The sequence below is a fragment of the Chelonia mydas genome, chromosome 2 (assembly GCF_015237465.2).
Source record: "Chelonia mydas isolate rCheMyd1 chromosome 2, rCheMyd1.pri.v2, whole genome shotgun sequence".
Classification (NCBI taxonomy): Eukaryota; Metazoa; Chordata; order Testudines; family Cheloniidae; genus Chelonia; species Chelonia mydas.
In genome coordinates, this window is record NC_057850.1 from 48,133,704 (window position 1) to 48,149,609 (window position 15,906).

The 15,906-nt window shown below is 39.6% G+C and overlaps 1 protein-coding gene and 1 long non-coding RNA gene across 3 annotated transcripts in view; one reads left to right on the forward strand and one right to left on the reverse strand.

Annotated features, from left to right (window-relative positions):
• The window catches only part of LOC122464435, an 81,189-nt gene that overhangs the window by 47,165 nt on the left and 18,118 nt on the right, over positions 1-15,906 (reverse strand). The gene's annotated exons all lie outside the window — the stretch shown is intronic.
• CA1 (carbonic anhydrase 1) lies at positions 2,023-14,794 on the forward strand. The gene is given in 10 exon segments (XM_043539402.1): positions 2,023-2,168; positions 5,525-5,565; positions 5,823-5,839; positions 5,841-5,895; positions 5,898-6,014; positions 7,148-7,266; positions 9,227-9,322; positions 12,172-12,251; positions 13,117-13,273; positions 14,218-14,794. Coding segments are annotated over 9 exon segments (756 nt in total). The 5' UTR covers positions 2,023-2,168; positions 5,525-5,528; the 3' UTR covers positions 14,296-14,794.

Below are 15,906 nucleotides of genomic sequence, written 5' to 3' on the forward strand. Positions count from 1 at the left end.
GGGGTTACAAAGAGGATGGAGCTATGCTGTTCTCAGTAGTGGCAGATAACAGAACAAGGAGCAATGGTCTCAAGTTGCAGTGGGGAGGTCTAGGTTGAATATTAGGAAAAACTATTTCACTAGGAGGGTGGTGAAGCACTGGAATGGGTTACTTAGAGACAGAGCCATCCTTTGGCTAGGGTGAATCAGGGCGACTGCTCTGAGCCCCACGGTTTGGGGGGCTTCGCGGGCCGGTGCAATTGGCCAGCACAGATGGTCCTGGAAGATACGAATCTGTCACTTCCACCCTGGGCCCTGCACCCCCCTATGGACGGCCCTGTCTAGGGAGGTGGTGGAATCTCCATCCTTAGAGGTTTTTAAGGCCCAGCTTGACAAAGCCCTGGGATGATTTAGTTGGAGTTGGTCCTACTTTGAGCAGGGGGTTGGAATAGATGACCTCCTGAGATTTCTTCCAACCCTAATGTTCTATGATTCTATAGATCTCTCCATATACCTAATTCTCATTGGCATGCAGGTGACATGCAACAGAGGAAGAGTTTGAGTGTGAAATGGAAGTCAATGCACCCTGAATCTGACTGACTGACTGTGGTATACAGTTTTCAAGATCATATGCTATGGCTACAGTGCAAGTGAAGAATTTTTTCATTTCTTCCATTATTCTCAGGGAATTATATTGATTTTCACATATTAGAATATACAACACAGTCAATCTTGGAATCAATGTGACAAATTCTGCAGGCTATGAAATAAAAATAACACAGCAGTATCTTATGTGCCTGACCTCAGCTGTGAACATCTGCATGATTCTGATATCAGCAGTTTACTACCAAGAACGGTTTGCAGCAGTAACAGAAAAATGTAAACAGGTTCATATTTTTGCAACTCAGGATGACAGGGCAATGCTTAAATATGTTATGTTGACCCTTATTTTACCTAGAAATAGTTACCTTGATTTTCTATGCTTAATAAAAGCTGGCAAAAAAACTGCACAACTATTTAATGATATTGTGGTATTATGAAATTCAAGTTCTTATACATGAAATTCTACTGCTAGGATTTAAGAGCCAGATTCTGCAAATTTTATTCAAGCAAAATCCAACTGATTTAGCCTGAGTAAGGAAAGCAGGGCCAGGCCCAAATATTTTATTACTGAAAAAAGAGTGTCACTCTTATTGGATCTGAAACCACTTGATAAATTGTGGGTTGACACTATAGGCCCCTATTCAGGAAAGCACTTAAAATCCATCCTGATTCAGGCCAACATTTGCTTAAGTGCTGTCCTGAATAGGGATATGATGCTGAATTGCGACCTTAATGACTAGATTAAAGCTTCAGAGAAATATCTTGGTTGTTATGGCACAGATTTTCTTTCAGAAAATCCATGCAAAAGTGGATTTAGGGAAGGATATCTCGGTGAGGATCTTCCCTCCCTGGAAAATACTACAGACCCTATCCCCAAAACTAGCAGATCCCCCCAGATCTGCTGGAGCCTGGCACCATCCCTGCCACATTTGGATCCCTCAGGGATGGTCTGGACCTGAATTATTACTAAGAAGAATATTGTTGTGAATAATATTAAGCCAGTATTTAACCTTATAATTAACACATCAAAATATTAGAACTGCTTGTAGTATTTATTTTACATCACCCAAAAGTACCAAGGCCAACATTTTAAAAATGAATGCCTGAAGTTGTTACTAATAAGGCACCTAAATAAGTGGCCTGGATTTTCAAAAGTGAAGAGCACCTCACTGCTCCCACTGAAATCAAAGGCAAAGTTTGGCTGGCGAGGCTTAATGTGGCAAACACCTTTTGCCAACATTTCTACAAATAAAAAGGTCTGGCTTTTAAAATCTTATCTGATTCTTACAGTACATAACATGTTCACTGAATCAAAATGGTTAGGGTAAATCAACTGCAAACTTCTTTTTTTTTCCTTCCAACCTTCTCCCCCCCCTCTTTTTTTAACCGTTTCTCATGTCATGAGATCAGGTGACTCCCTAAAATCTGATTATAAAGTATTACCAAATCCCTTACTTGATGATGTATATAAATTCCCTAGCGTAAGGCAGAAATTCTGTGGTGAAGCAAAGTGCTGACCTCATCCCAGAATTAGCTACTACAGACATCACCAATTTCTTTTTGAAGACAAGATCCTGCAATTAGAATCATAGAATCATAGAATATCAGGGTTGGAAGGGACCTCAGGAGGTCATCTAGTCCAACCCCCTGCTCAAAGCAGGACCGATCCCCAATTAAATCATCCCAGCCAGGGCTTTGTCAAGCCTGACCTTAAAAACTTCTAAGGAAGGAGATTCCACCACCTCCCTAGGTAACACATTCCAGTGTTTCACCACCCTCCTAGTGAAAAAGTTTTTCCTAATATCCAACCTAAATCTCCCCACTGCAACTTGAGACCATTACTCCTTGTTCTGTCATCTGCTACTACTGAGAACAGTCTAGATCCATCCTCTTTGGAACCCCCTTTCAGGTAGTTGAAAGCAGCTATCAAATCCCCCCTCATTCTTCTCTTCCATAGTCTAAACATCCCCAGTTCCCCCAGCCTCTCCTCATAAGTCACGTGTTCCAGTCCCCTAATAATTTTTGTTGCCCTCCGCTGGACTCTTTCCAATTTTTCCACATCCTTCTTGTAGTGTGGGGCCCAAAACTGGACACAGTACTCCAGATGAGGCCTCACCAGTGTCGAATAGAGGGGAACGATCACGTCCCTCGATCTGCTGGCAATGCCCCTACTTATACATCCCCAAATGCCATTGGTCTTCTTGGCAACAAGGGCACACTGTTGACTCATATCCAGCTTCTCGTCCACTGTAACCCCTCAGTCCTTTTCTGCAGAACTGCTGCCAAGCCATTCGGTCCCTAGTCTGTGGCGGTGCATGGGATTCTTCCGTCCTAAGTGCAGGACTCTGCACTTGTCCTTGTTGAACCTCATCAGATTCCTTTTGGCCCAATCCTCCAATTTGTCTAAGTCCCTCTGTATCCTATCCCTACCCTCCAGCGTATCTACCTCTCCTCCCAGTTTAGTGTCATCCGCAAACTTGCTGAGGGTGCAATCCACACCATCCTCCAGATCATTTATGAAGATATTGAACAAAACCGGCCCCAGGACCGACCCTTGGGGCACTCCACTTGATACTGGCTGCCAACTAGACATGGAGCCATTGATCACTACCCATTGAGCCCGACAATCTAGCCAACTTTCTATCCACCTTATAGTCCATTCATCCAGCCCATACTTCTTTAACTTGCTGGCAAGAATATTGTGGGAGACAGTGTCAAAAGCTTTGCTAAAATCAAGGAACAACACGTCCACTGCTTTCCCTTCATCCACAGAACCAGTTATCTCGTCATAGAAGGCAATTAGATTAGTCAGGCATGACTTGCCCTTGGTGAATCCATGCTGACTGTTCCTGATCACTTTCCTCTCCTCTAAGTGCTTCAGAATTGATTCCTTGAGGACCTGCTCCATGATTTTTCCAGGGACTAAAGTGAGGCTGACTGGCCTGTAGTTTCCAGGATCATCCTCCTTCCTTTTTTTAAAGATGGGCACTACATTAGCCTTTTTCCAGTTGTCCGGGACTTCCCCCAGTCGCCATGAATTTTCAAAGACAATGGCCAATGGCTCTGCAATCACATCTGCCAACTCCTTTAGCACGCTAGGATGCAACACATCCGGCCCCATGGACTTGTGCTTGTCCAACTTTTCTAAATAGTCCCGAACCACTTCTTTCTCCACAGAGGGCTGGTCACCTCCTCCCCATGCTGTGCTGCCCAGGTCAGTAGTCTGGGACCTTGTTCGTGAAGACAGAGGCAAAAAAAGCATTGAGTACATTAGCTTTTTCCACATCCTCTGTCACTAGGTTGCCTCCCTCATTCAGTAAGGGGCCCACACTTTCCTTGACTTTCTTCTTGTTGCTAACATACCTGAAGAAACCCTTCTTGTTACACTTAACATCTCTTGCTAGCTGCAACTCCAGGTGTGATTTGGCCTTCCTGATATCACTCCTGCATGCCCAAGCAATATTTTTATACTCATCCCTGGTCATTTGTCCAAGCTTCCACTTCTTGTAAGCTTCTTTTTTGTATTTAAGATCAGCAAGGATTTCATTGTTAAGCCAAGCTGGTCACCTGCCATATTTACTATTCTTTCTGCACATCTGGATGGTTTGTCCCTGTAACCTCAATAAAGATTCTTTAAAATACAGCCAGCTCTCCTGGACTCCTTTCCCGCTCATGTTATTCTCCCAGGGGATCTTGCCCATCAGTTCCCTGAGGGAGTCAAAGTCTGCTTTTCTGAAGTCCAGGGTCCATATTCTGCTGCTTTCCTTTCTTCCTTGTGTCAGGATCCTGAACTCGACCATCTCATGGTCACTGCCTCCCAGGTTCCCATCCACTTTAGCTTCCCCTACTAATTCTTCCCAGTTTGTGAGCAGCAGGTCAAGAAGAGCTCTGCCCCTAGTTGGTTCCTCCAGCACTTGCACCAGGAAGTTGTCCCCTACATTTTCCAAAAACTTCCTGGATTGTCTGTGCACAGCTGTATTGCTCTCCCAGCAGATATCAGGGTAATTGAAGTCTCCCATGAGAACCAGGGCGTGCGATCTAGTAACTTCTGTGAGTTGCCGGAAGAAAGCCTCGTCCACCTCATCCCCCTGGTCTGGTGGTCTATAGTAGACTCCCACCACGACATCACCCTTGTTGCTCACACTTCTAAACTTAATTCAGAGACTCTCAGGTTTTTCTGCAGTTTCATACTTGAGCTCTGAGCAGTCATACTGATCTCTTACATACAGTGCAACTCCCCCACCTTTTCTGCCCTGCCTGTCCTTCCTGAACAGCTTATATCCATCCATGACAGTACTCCAGTCATGTGAGTTATCCCACCAAGTCTCTGTTATTCCAATCACATCAAAATTCCTTGACTGTGCCAGGACTTCCAGTTCTCCCTGCTTGTTTCCCAGGCTTCGTGCATTTGTGTATAGGCACTTGAGATAACCCACTGATCGCCCCTCTTTCTCAGTATGAGGCAGGAGCCCTCCCCTCTCACGCACTCCTGCTCGTGCTTCCTCCCGGTATCCCACTTCCCCACTTACCTCAGGTCTTTGGTCTCCTTCCTCCGGTGAGCCTAGTTTAAAGCCCTCCTCACTAGGTTAGCCAGCCTGCTTGCGAAGATGCTCTTCCCTCTCTTCGTTAGGTGGAGCCCGTCTCTGCCTAGCACTCCTTCTTGGAACACCATCCCATGGTCAAAGAATCCAAAGCCTTCTCTCCGACACCACCGGCGTAGCCATTCATTGACTTCCACGATTCGACGGTCTCTACCCAGGCCTTTTCCTTCCACGGGGAGGATGGACAAGAAGACCACTTGCGCCTCAAACTCCTTTATCCTTCTTCCCAGAGCCATGTAGTCTGCAGTGATCCGCTCAAGGTCATTCTTGGCAGTATCATTGGTGCCCACGTGGAGAAGCAGGAAGGGGTAGTGATCCGAGGGCTTGATGAGTCTCAGCATGAACATGGCAAGTCTGAACTGGAGTTATCAAGGCAACAGTAGTAACCATAACTTTCCTTAATAGCAACTTTCCTTAATTTAACTGACCAAGATGGGATCTTTCTTTTCTTTTTTTGATAAAAGGAGACATAAATCAGTGATCAAACCATACAGAATGATATATTTCTTGCTATTTTAAAGCGATCTAATCTATTATTTTTACAGCTATACAAGAAGAAAACACCACAGTTCAGTATTAACATATAAAAATAAAGTAGTAATTAAGAATTAAATGAAACATAAATTTATGTCTGTCTAGGACCCGACCAGTGGCACAAAATTATACCCTATTGCCAATGGAAACCATCAGTCCCCTATTGACATTAAAACCAAGAAAAAGATCCATCTCTGGGGCATCTCAAGATCACCTGGAATTTGAGCATCTGCAAAGAGATTGTCAACGTTGGACACTCCTTCCATGTGAACTTTGAGGACAAGGATAACCGATCAGGTTAGTGAGCAGAGTTTTTTTGTTTGATTTTAATCTTTTTTTTTTCTGACCCCCTTGACTAGAAACAAAGGCAAATGGACTTTCAGCAGCATAAATACCAGTTCAAATGTGCTCACTGATTTAGCATGCTATACCATGTGGTGATATAACTTTACACTCCATGTAAGATCTGAAATATGTCATTTTAAAATTAGGATTTGTTGGCAAGTGTTCCATTGTTACAAGCAAATTTAAAATTTGCCACATTTACTGGACATTTCCAGGTAGTAAAATATGCACAATCATGACTGTTTTCTGGTGGATTTCCTAGCAACAATTCTCTACTCAGATATGAGTTATGGATTTAACTTTGCTTTAAAAAGGGAGGCTGAGGCATTGTTTACTTGTTCTGGTGTGCAAAGACTACTACCATCTTCTGCATGAATCTTCAGACAAGTAATTCTTAGTGTGATGGTTAAGCAAATGCAGACCCTATCTGCCAGGAGGACTGAATACACTGAACTCAGTGTTAGAAATGTATGTATCATTGATGGTGACCTACAACATCACTAACAAGAACATCTAAGCTTAGCTGTAAAATATTATGAGAAAAACTAATATACTAGACTCGGAATATCTTGTACATATTACTGATTTTTCTTCTAGAGCAGAAAAGCAATTTTAAGAGCTAATATTGTGTCCTCTAGTGGTGGATTCTCTCCTGCCCTAGGAACGGAATGAACTCAGTGTTCTAACAGGTAGTTTCCATCTGACACTCTTGGAATCCTAATCCCGTATTCAATAAACTGCTGCTACTATATGTTTCCCTGTCTTTTGTTTCCTCGTTTAAGTAATGAATAGTCTCTGTTCATGTTGAGTTGACATAAATGTTAGGGCTGAATTTGACAGGCATGCTGATTTACTGTAACTAAGCCATAAGATGCACATATCAAGATTTTTATTTCTAAGGGCTTGCATTAATCCATGCACAATCTTATTTTTTTAATTTACAAATGAAAATTACATGTTAAAATAGACTAATAATAGATCTAATATTCTAATTGTCTACCTGTAGGTAGGGAAGTTTTGGGATGCTGTGATGCCTGTGCTGGACTCGGAACTTGATTTTAACAAGTTATTTCATTTCTGTGCAGTGGTGACCAGTGGACCTCTGACTGGAAACTACAGGCTGCATCAGTTTCACTTTCACTGTGGCCAAACTGAGGACCATGGCTCTGAGCACAATGTGGACGGAGCAAAATATGCCGCAGAGGTAGAGTCAATGAAACAAAAGTAAAGGTCCCATTTTCAAAGCTTGAGTCATAAATGTCACCCTCAAAAATGGATATGCACATGTAAATTTTCACATAACATCTGTATCTGTGTTTACTGCTTGGTTAGTTACATTTGTTTGCACAAGCAACAACCTGCTCTGCATGTGCAAAGGGGATTTTGCAGGAGAAACTTAGGACTTGAAGCCAACATTTTCAAACTTGGTTGCCTGAATTTACTCCACCTAAATCCATATTTAAGCACCAAAAGAGGGCTCAATGCTTCAAACACATGTGTGTACACTCTTGTGAGTATTCGTACTGGCATTAATGGAGCTAACTACTCGCACATGTAACCCTTTACAGAATCAGACTCTGGCTGCTTTGCAGAGGGCCTGATCACCCCTACCCACCACTGAAGACAGTGGAAGTTGAAGGTGCTCAGCACCTTGTAGTATCAAGTCTAATGCTTGTTGCTGGAATGTAGCTTTCTGTTGCTTCTTAAGGAGAATAGCCACGAGCGGGCAAAGCTGGAAGAAAATAATGGAAGGAAAGGAAGGAAGGAAAGGTTGTTAACTGAGACCCACTTTTCAAGAAATGAAAGCCACTCCTGAACTGACTGCTTTTGTTTGCTTTTCATTATCAACATATCAAGAACAATTTAGTCAATGTTATCTTTGGCTAATCTTTATATTTCAGAACATTATTGCATATGAATTTAATGAGATGGACTGGTGTATTTGTCTGTATAGTAGGCAGTGCCTCTCACAACCAACAGGCTCTTCCTATTAGGAAATTTTCTGCTGTTGATGGTGCTAGAGCTATCTAATTTATGCAGCCAAGATGTGAAAGGGGCCTCCCTTTAGAACTGCTTCCTGCTATAATTAGATAGTGAACTTGGACTGCGTTTGAACAACACTGAAATAAAATTTGTATTACGGATCACTTTGCATCAGCCCTTTAAAATAGTTTTTAAAAAATTAAGCTGTTGCAGTTGAAAAAAGACTGCAATTTAGCTTAAAAAACATAGCTGGGAAAATCTTTCCCGTTTTTACTTCTTTAAACCACCCTCTTTAAAAATTGTGTGCGTTGCATGATAATTTCTGCAATGTGCCCCTGCTTTTAGTGATCTTCCATTGCCATTTTAATACGCTGTACCACTCTTTGTGATCTATTGAAGGAAACTGCTATACCAATAAAACTAGTTTCGATTGCTATAGTTACATAGTTGCTAACTTGAGGAACTTCTAAATGTTTCTAAATATTAATAATTTCTAAAATAATTTCAGGTGAATTAAGAATTTCAGCATATGATTTTCCGGACTTCCAGATTTCTAAATATATTGTCATCATGTGTTTTAAGGTGTAATGCTCAATAATAAGGTATAATAGGCAAAAACATTAGTGCTGAACAAAAGGTACCATGCCCCTTTACAGCTGATATGTAAAGGAAAAACCACTGAAATATCTACTTCTAGTATGTATGGTCCTCTAGATATGCCTGCTCACATCACAGGCTTAGGGCCTGTCTCTGTTAATCACACCACTATCTCTATTGCAATCAATAGGATACGCCTCTGAGTAAGAACCTCCTGTATGACTAAGGGTTTCATCCCAGAAAGTAGTATTTCCAAGAATAAAGTTTAAAGAAAAATAGTAATAATGGCATTCTCAGAAGGCAGCTAGAGACTGGGTTAGAAAACTACCCTTTCTATTTGGGGTTTATCGATATTTATATACCCCTATATTTTACAGGAAAAGCCTGTAGCTCTGCAGCCTACAATATAAGGTCGCAACCCTGCAGTTAAAAGCGCATGAACAAACTGCACAGTGAAGTCAGTGGCACTCCATGATGTTCATGTGCACACTGCCAATTGCAGGATCAAGCCCTAAGAATGTAGCTTTGGTTTGTCTCTAATGTTGTTGGCTTTCATAACTGTTTCTCTGTTGATTGCTTTTTAGCTTCACCTGGTTCACTGGAATTCAGACAAATATTCAAGTTTTGCGGAGGCTTCAGATAAGCCTGATGGTTTGTCAGTCATTGCTGTTTTTCTGAAGGTCAGTTACACAACATAGTGAAACCCCCTTTTTACCTCTTTTGTTTCCCCTTTTAAAAACTGTTCTATTTATTATCCACAGAATCCATTCAGTAAAGGAGACTAGACAACACAACATTATCTGTATTTAGAGACATACATCTCTGTTGACTTGTCTTCGATTTCAGTAGTCTGATTACCTTTTCAACCCCAAACAGTGAAATGGTCAAGTCATTATTAAACTCATTTTTATCATGCTACCTCTGTAGAATCCACAATTTTATATTGCTGAATCTTTGAATGGATTGTCTCTGATTTTATATGTCGGAATGTTTGGCCTACTCCCAATTAATTACTATTATTTTACTTTAGTTATAAATAGTTTTTATTGTAAAGTTACACAAGACACACCTAAATTATTGCAGTCTATGTTGTGTTGTTTTCCAAAATGTTCTCTTCCAGAGCATGGGAAGACATTGTTGTATTGACAGGTTTCAGAGTAACAGCCGTGTTAGTCTGTATTCGCAAAAAAGAAAAGGAGTACTTGTGGCACCTTAGAGACTAACCAATTTATTTGAGCATAAGCTTTCGTGAGCTACAGCTCACTTCATCGGATGCATACTGTGGAAAGTGTAGAAGATCTTTTTATATACACACAAAGCATGAAAAAATACCTCCTCCCACCCCACTCTCCTGCTGGTAATAGCTTATCTAAAGTGATCACTCTCCTTACAATGTGTATGATAATCAAGTTGGCCATTTCCAGCACAAATCCAGGTTTTCTCACCCCCCGCCCCACAAACCCACTCTCCTGCTGGTAATAGCTTATCTAAAGTGACCACTCTCCTTACAATGTGTATGATAATCAAGGTGGGCCATTTCCAGCACAAATCCAGGGTTTAACAAGAATGTCTGAGGAGGGGTGAGGTAGGAAAAAACAAGGGGAAATAGGTTACCTTGCATAATGACTTAGCCACTCCCAGTCTCTATTCAAGCCTAAGTTAATTCTATCCAATTTGCAAATGAATTCCAATTCAACAGTTTCTCGCTGGAGTCTGGATTTGAAGTTTTTTTGTTGTAATATAGCAACTTTCATGTCTGTAATCGCGTGACCAGAGAGATTGAAGTGTTCTCCGACTGGTTTATGAATGTTATAATTCTTGACATCTGATTTGTGTCCATTTATTCTTTTACGTAGAGACTGTCCAGTTTGACCAATGTACATGGCAGAGGGGCATTGCTGGCACATGATGGCATATATCACATTGGTGGATGTGCAGGTGAACGAGCCTCTGATAGTGTGGCTGATGTTTTTAGGCCCTGTGATGGTGTCCCCTGAATAGATATGTGGGCACAGTTGGCAACGGGCTTTGTTGCAAGGATAGGTTCCTGGGTTCGTGGTTCTGTTGTGTGGTATGTGGTTGCTGGTGAGTATTTGCTTCAGGTTGGGGGGCTGTCTGTAGGCAAGGACTGGCCTGTCTCCCAAGATTTGTGAGAGTGTTGGGTCATCCTTCAGGATAGGTTGTAGATCCTTAATGCGTTGGAAGGGTTTTAGTTGGGGGCTGAAGGTGACGGCTAGTGGCGTTCTGTTATTTTCTTTGTTAGGCCTGTCCTGTAGTAGGTGACTTCTGGGAACTATTTCCTATTTCCCGATAACCTATTTCCCCTTGTTTTTTCCTACCCCACCCTCCTCAGACGTTCTTGTTAAACCCTGGATTTGTGCTGGAAATGGCCCACCTTGATTATCATACACATTGTAAGGAGAGTGATCACTTTAGATAAGCTATTACCAGCAGGAGAGTGGGGTGGGAGGAGGTATTTTTTCATGCTTTGTGTATATATAAAAAGATCTTCTACACTTTCCACAGTATGCATCCGATGAAGTGAGCTGTAGCTCACGAAAGCTTATGCTCAGATAAATTGGTTAGTCTCTAAGGTGCCACAAGTACTCCTTTTATTGTTGTATTGAAGTGTGTGACTTCAAATGTAACTGAACTAATTCACGCTGTTAATCTAAAAAAATAACTGAGCCAAAGTTGTATTCAGCTTATATTGGAGGAGGCATCAGAAAACCAAGGTTCTGTTCCCAACTCTACCACAGACATTTTAGGTCACCTTGAAAAAAATCTCTTAATTATGCCCTGCCTCGCTTTCCTCGTCTGTGAAAAGGGATATAATCCTACTTAGTAGAGCTAACAGGATTTACTTTGGTCAAATTCTCGCCGTTTTGTGTTTCCTTCCCACACAGACTTGTGTGATCAACTTTTACTGACATGAACTTTCATGGAAAGTAACTTTCAAAGTCACTTGCTGGTATTACTGGAAAACAAACATGAAACTCATATGCATAGGCATCCATGCCTGAAGTGACGAAGCAATACCGTGTGATTTATCTGGCCACTCACAACCAATTAACACAGTTTAAATACTGAATACCCCATAAAGAACAGTTCACAAAAAATAAATTAGCAAAAACATTTTATTGAATACTTTCAAAGAAAGAATAAATTTGAGGAAATCACAATAACAAGAGGTTATGCTTGTCAGATAAATTATTAATGACGTCTAGATTCTAACACCATTACTCACGTTGAGTAGTAGCTTATTCTACCAAGTAGCTCCACTCATTTCAGTGGCACAACTTGGGGAGTAAAGTATTACTTACCCCACACAAATATAGGTGTCAATCTGATTTTATGAATGATTTGCTTAGCTCTAAATCTTAGCTAATTTATAGTGGGGTTGTGAGGCTAAACTAATTTATATTTCTAAACCATATTCAGATCTTGGAGTAGAAGGTTCAGTGTTCATATAAATTAATTGTTATATGTTTATGATTCAACAGTTTTCTCACTATGCTTATATTTGCAGGTTGGTCCCCCTAATGAACATGTGCAGGAAATTGTGAAGGCATGACGTTCGATAAAGACTAAGGTAAACATCACAGCACGGTCACAATACTTTAGAGTAGGGTATTAATTTAGAATCTAGTGAGTTCACTCTGGAAATTCTCAGTTGTGCTCCTTACCTTATGCCAGTTTGAAATGTGATGAGATTGCATTGCATAGCAGTTCCATCTGTATACTTGTTATAGAAATCCAGGGTTCAAGCTGCTCATGTAGCGGCAATATTGAACGTCCTGCTTAAATTGCCTTTCTGAGTCTAGGAGTAGATGTACACTTTATGACCTTTATAAAAGTGCAAAAGAATAATTTACAATCTTAACTCTCAGCACTTAAGCTGCCAGGGCCTCCTGTAAAATGATAAGAGCTCTCAATTCCCATTAATTTAAGTTATTTTAAGTATCTATCCATCCATGTACAGTTTATCTTTAGCACTTATCACCATATATCCAACTACTGACTGGACTTAGTTTTGCCTCATCTCTACAGCCTATCACATATATACATGCTGTCCAAATGTTCAAGTAAAACAGGCTATGAATTTCAATACTCTGTATTTAAGATACAGGCTACATTTCCCACACAGTATTTACGAAGGGCTATGGATTTGACCCTGGGAGGAATTCAGCAGTCAGGTCCCAAGCAAAGCACTTAAGCATACAAGTGGTCCTGTTAAATTCAACAGGAATATTCCTGCTTAATGTTAAGTATGTGCTTAAGTGCTGGATCACGATCACAGTGTTCAGCGCCGTGCAGGTTTGAGCCCATAGGAAAACACCTGTATTTTAAAACGAACCCTTCTTCATTCTGGTGCAAAAAATTTCCACACTTATTCTCATCTTTTATATAAACAATATCTGACTGATGTATACTCTCACTATCATTCTCATTAAATGAAACACATTTTCCCCAGGGTAAAAAAAGCTCCATTTACCAATTTTGACCCATCAACCTTACTTCCTGGATCCTTGGATTACTGGACCTATCATGGTTCTCTGACTCATCCTCCCCTTTTTGAGAGCATCACCTGGATTATCTATAAGGAGCCCATTACTATCAGTTCAGAGCAGGTACAGTACCACAAAGGAAACAAGACTGTTCGTCACAGAGAAACTGGAGAACAATATAATTTTATTGTGCACTATGATTTATTTATTTTATGTTTATTTTTATTTTTTTCATTTTCAACATATAAGACATGAAAAAACCTTATAAGGTATTTTTCACTGTCTTACATTTTTTAATAATTTTATGCCATTAAACTGTTGTCATCTATCATTCTAGAGGTGGCTACATGTCGGTATGAATGAAGTCCTTTCTGTGTAAGTTTTGCATATGATTTTGTAAAGAGCTTTTGGATCTTTTGAGATAAAAAGCAGTGTGACATCATTTATTAATAATCCCTTAATAAATGGTAAGGGATCTTGACACCTAGGCCATTAGAATGTACGCTTGATAGAAGCTTGGTACAAACAATTTTGGCTAAAAAGGAGTTTTGTAAACCAAATCTGAATTAAATAAGGAAGTTGATCTTAAAGGCACTCTTCTGTGTTTTAACTAATAATTACCAACATTTTAAAACTAAAACTTTAAAGGATGCTTGCCACATTGGGGCAGGGGGATAGGGGAACTCACAGAAAGTTGTTTTCTGTATCAAACTGATTTATTACACAGATGCATCAATGTCATCACTGAATATTTGATAGATTTTTGTACTTGCCAGTGACAAAGGTGATAAAATGCAAGAAGTGGTCAGATCATTCGAACAGTCATCTAAAAGTATAGCTCCTGACTCATCACTGTGTTACTCCAATTTAATGGTGTCACAATTCCACTTATAGCAGTGGACTCTTTATTTCCATTTGTTGAGGGTTTTTTTTAATTATGAGATTTTGGATTAAGCGCATGCACAAAAAATATTAACTATAGAACCAGCCTAAGAAATATTGCTTCTCCTTTTTAATATATGGTATTTAAGTTGGAAGCTAACTGTGTCCCTTTCCCCCTCATTTAGCTGGCCCAATTCCACAGCCTCATATTGACCAATCACCAGCTTCCCCAGCCATTGAAGGGCAGAAAAGTGAGAACCTAATTCCAGGTAATTAAGAATTAGTCAGAAGTGAAATATTTTCTCAAAACTTCTATATCTAAACAAAAGGCCATATAAGAATTCACAAAAATTATTTTAAAAAGTGAATCTCTGTTTAAGATACAATGCTCATATCCTGCCAGATGCTATTGCCATTGATTGTAATGTATTTACTGAAATGAATCTATGTTTCTTGTGCATTGTGAAGGAAATGCATTTTAATGTGTGGCTTTTACCTTAAGTATTTTAAAATATTTTTGGAATAATCACATTTTTACTAAATGTATTCAATAACCTAGATATTGTGGTGATAAATAGCAAAAAAAATGCTTTGAATAATATAATAAAATAAGTCAGTCAGTGTTCATGCTTAGCTAACTAATCAAAGATTTCATTTAACTATAATAAATATATGTGTTAATTTTTGCAAAGGCATCACTTCTGTTAATGCAAATTTTAGCTGTTGTCAATTGTTTGCACAATAAAAATTAATATATTTGTCCTTTTTGCCTGGTAGGTGCTTTATTTTATTAATTGATATTATTAAAGTTTTTTGTAACTGAACAGTACCGTAAAAGTGCTAAATATTGCTATTTTCAAGGGAAAATACGTCATTTGTTTATTTCCTTTACTTTCACTTGTCTTATTACGACAATATTGAAACAAAAAGGCAGTCAGTGAGATAAAGAGCTCTCCTTCACACTGTAAATATCTAAGTTTAAGTGTAGATTTAAGTCACATGCTTCTCAGGCTAGTTGAGACTAAATTCATCACAAAGGCCAGATTTTGCTACTTTTACTCAAGTACTTTACCCTGCAAACAGCTCCAGTGGAGTCAGTAAAACTATTGCAGTAAGATACTGCTGCGCGATAGTAAAGGTAGCAACATATGAGCCAAACAGGACAGGATGGGACTGTAGAAGGAACAGGGTTATGCTTAAGAACAGATGCCAGATATCCAGCTGGTGTGAATAGGCATAGCTTCATTCAATTCAGTGGAGTTTTGTCAACTTACACCAACTGTGAATCTTGCTTGCCATAATATTCATAAATGGCCAATCTAGACAAATATGTACTAAAGAAAACCTTGCTGGGTGCTAAAAATAGCTAGAGAATTCAATTTAATCATGGATAGGTTAATTTTTGAACCTTTCCCTATCAAGAATCTCATTTCTTTTGATTGGTAATTGTGTACCATCCACCTTGGACCATATATGGAACAGGACTGTACTGAATAGGTTTTGCTAAGCCATAACAAACAATTGGCTGAAGACTCACATAATATCAGCCATTATCTTTTAGAATATTTAAAGCAGAAATCAATGTATGTATAGCTACTCCTTTAACATTTGTATTCCTTTGTTTCATTACACAGCAAAACCAATAAAAAACAGTTGTAACTGCTAACAGGAATGTGTTTCATAGTCTTGTCTTCTTCAACCACTTTCTCAAAACATATTCAAATGCAGTATTACTTTAAATACAACTGCTAGATCCATTCCTAAGGGAATTTCTGTACCAAAAAATTAAAAATTCTGTGCAAAAAATAAAAATTCTGTGCACAATATTTTAAAATTCTGCACATTTTATTTGTCAATAAATATATTTGGAGGCT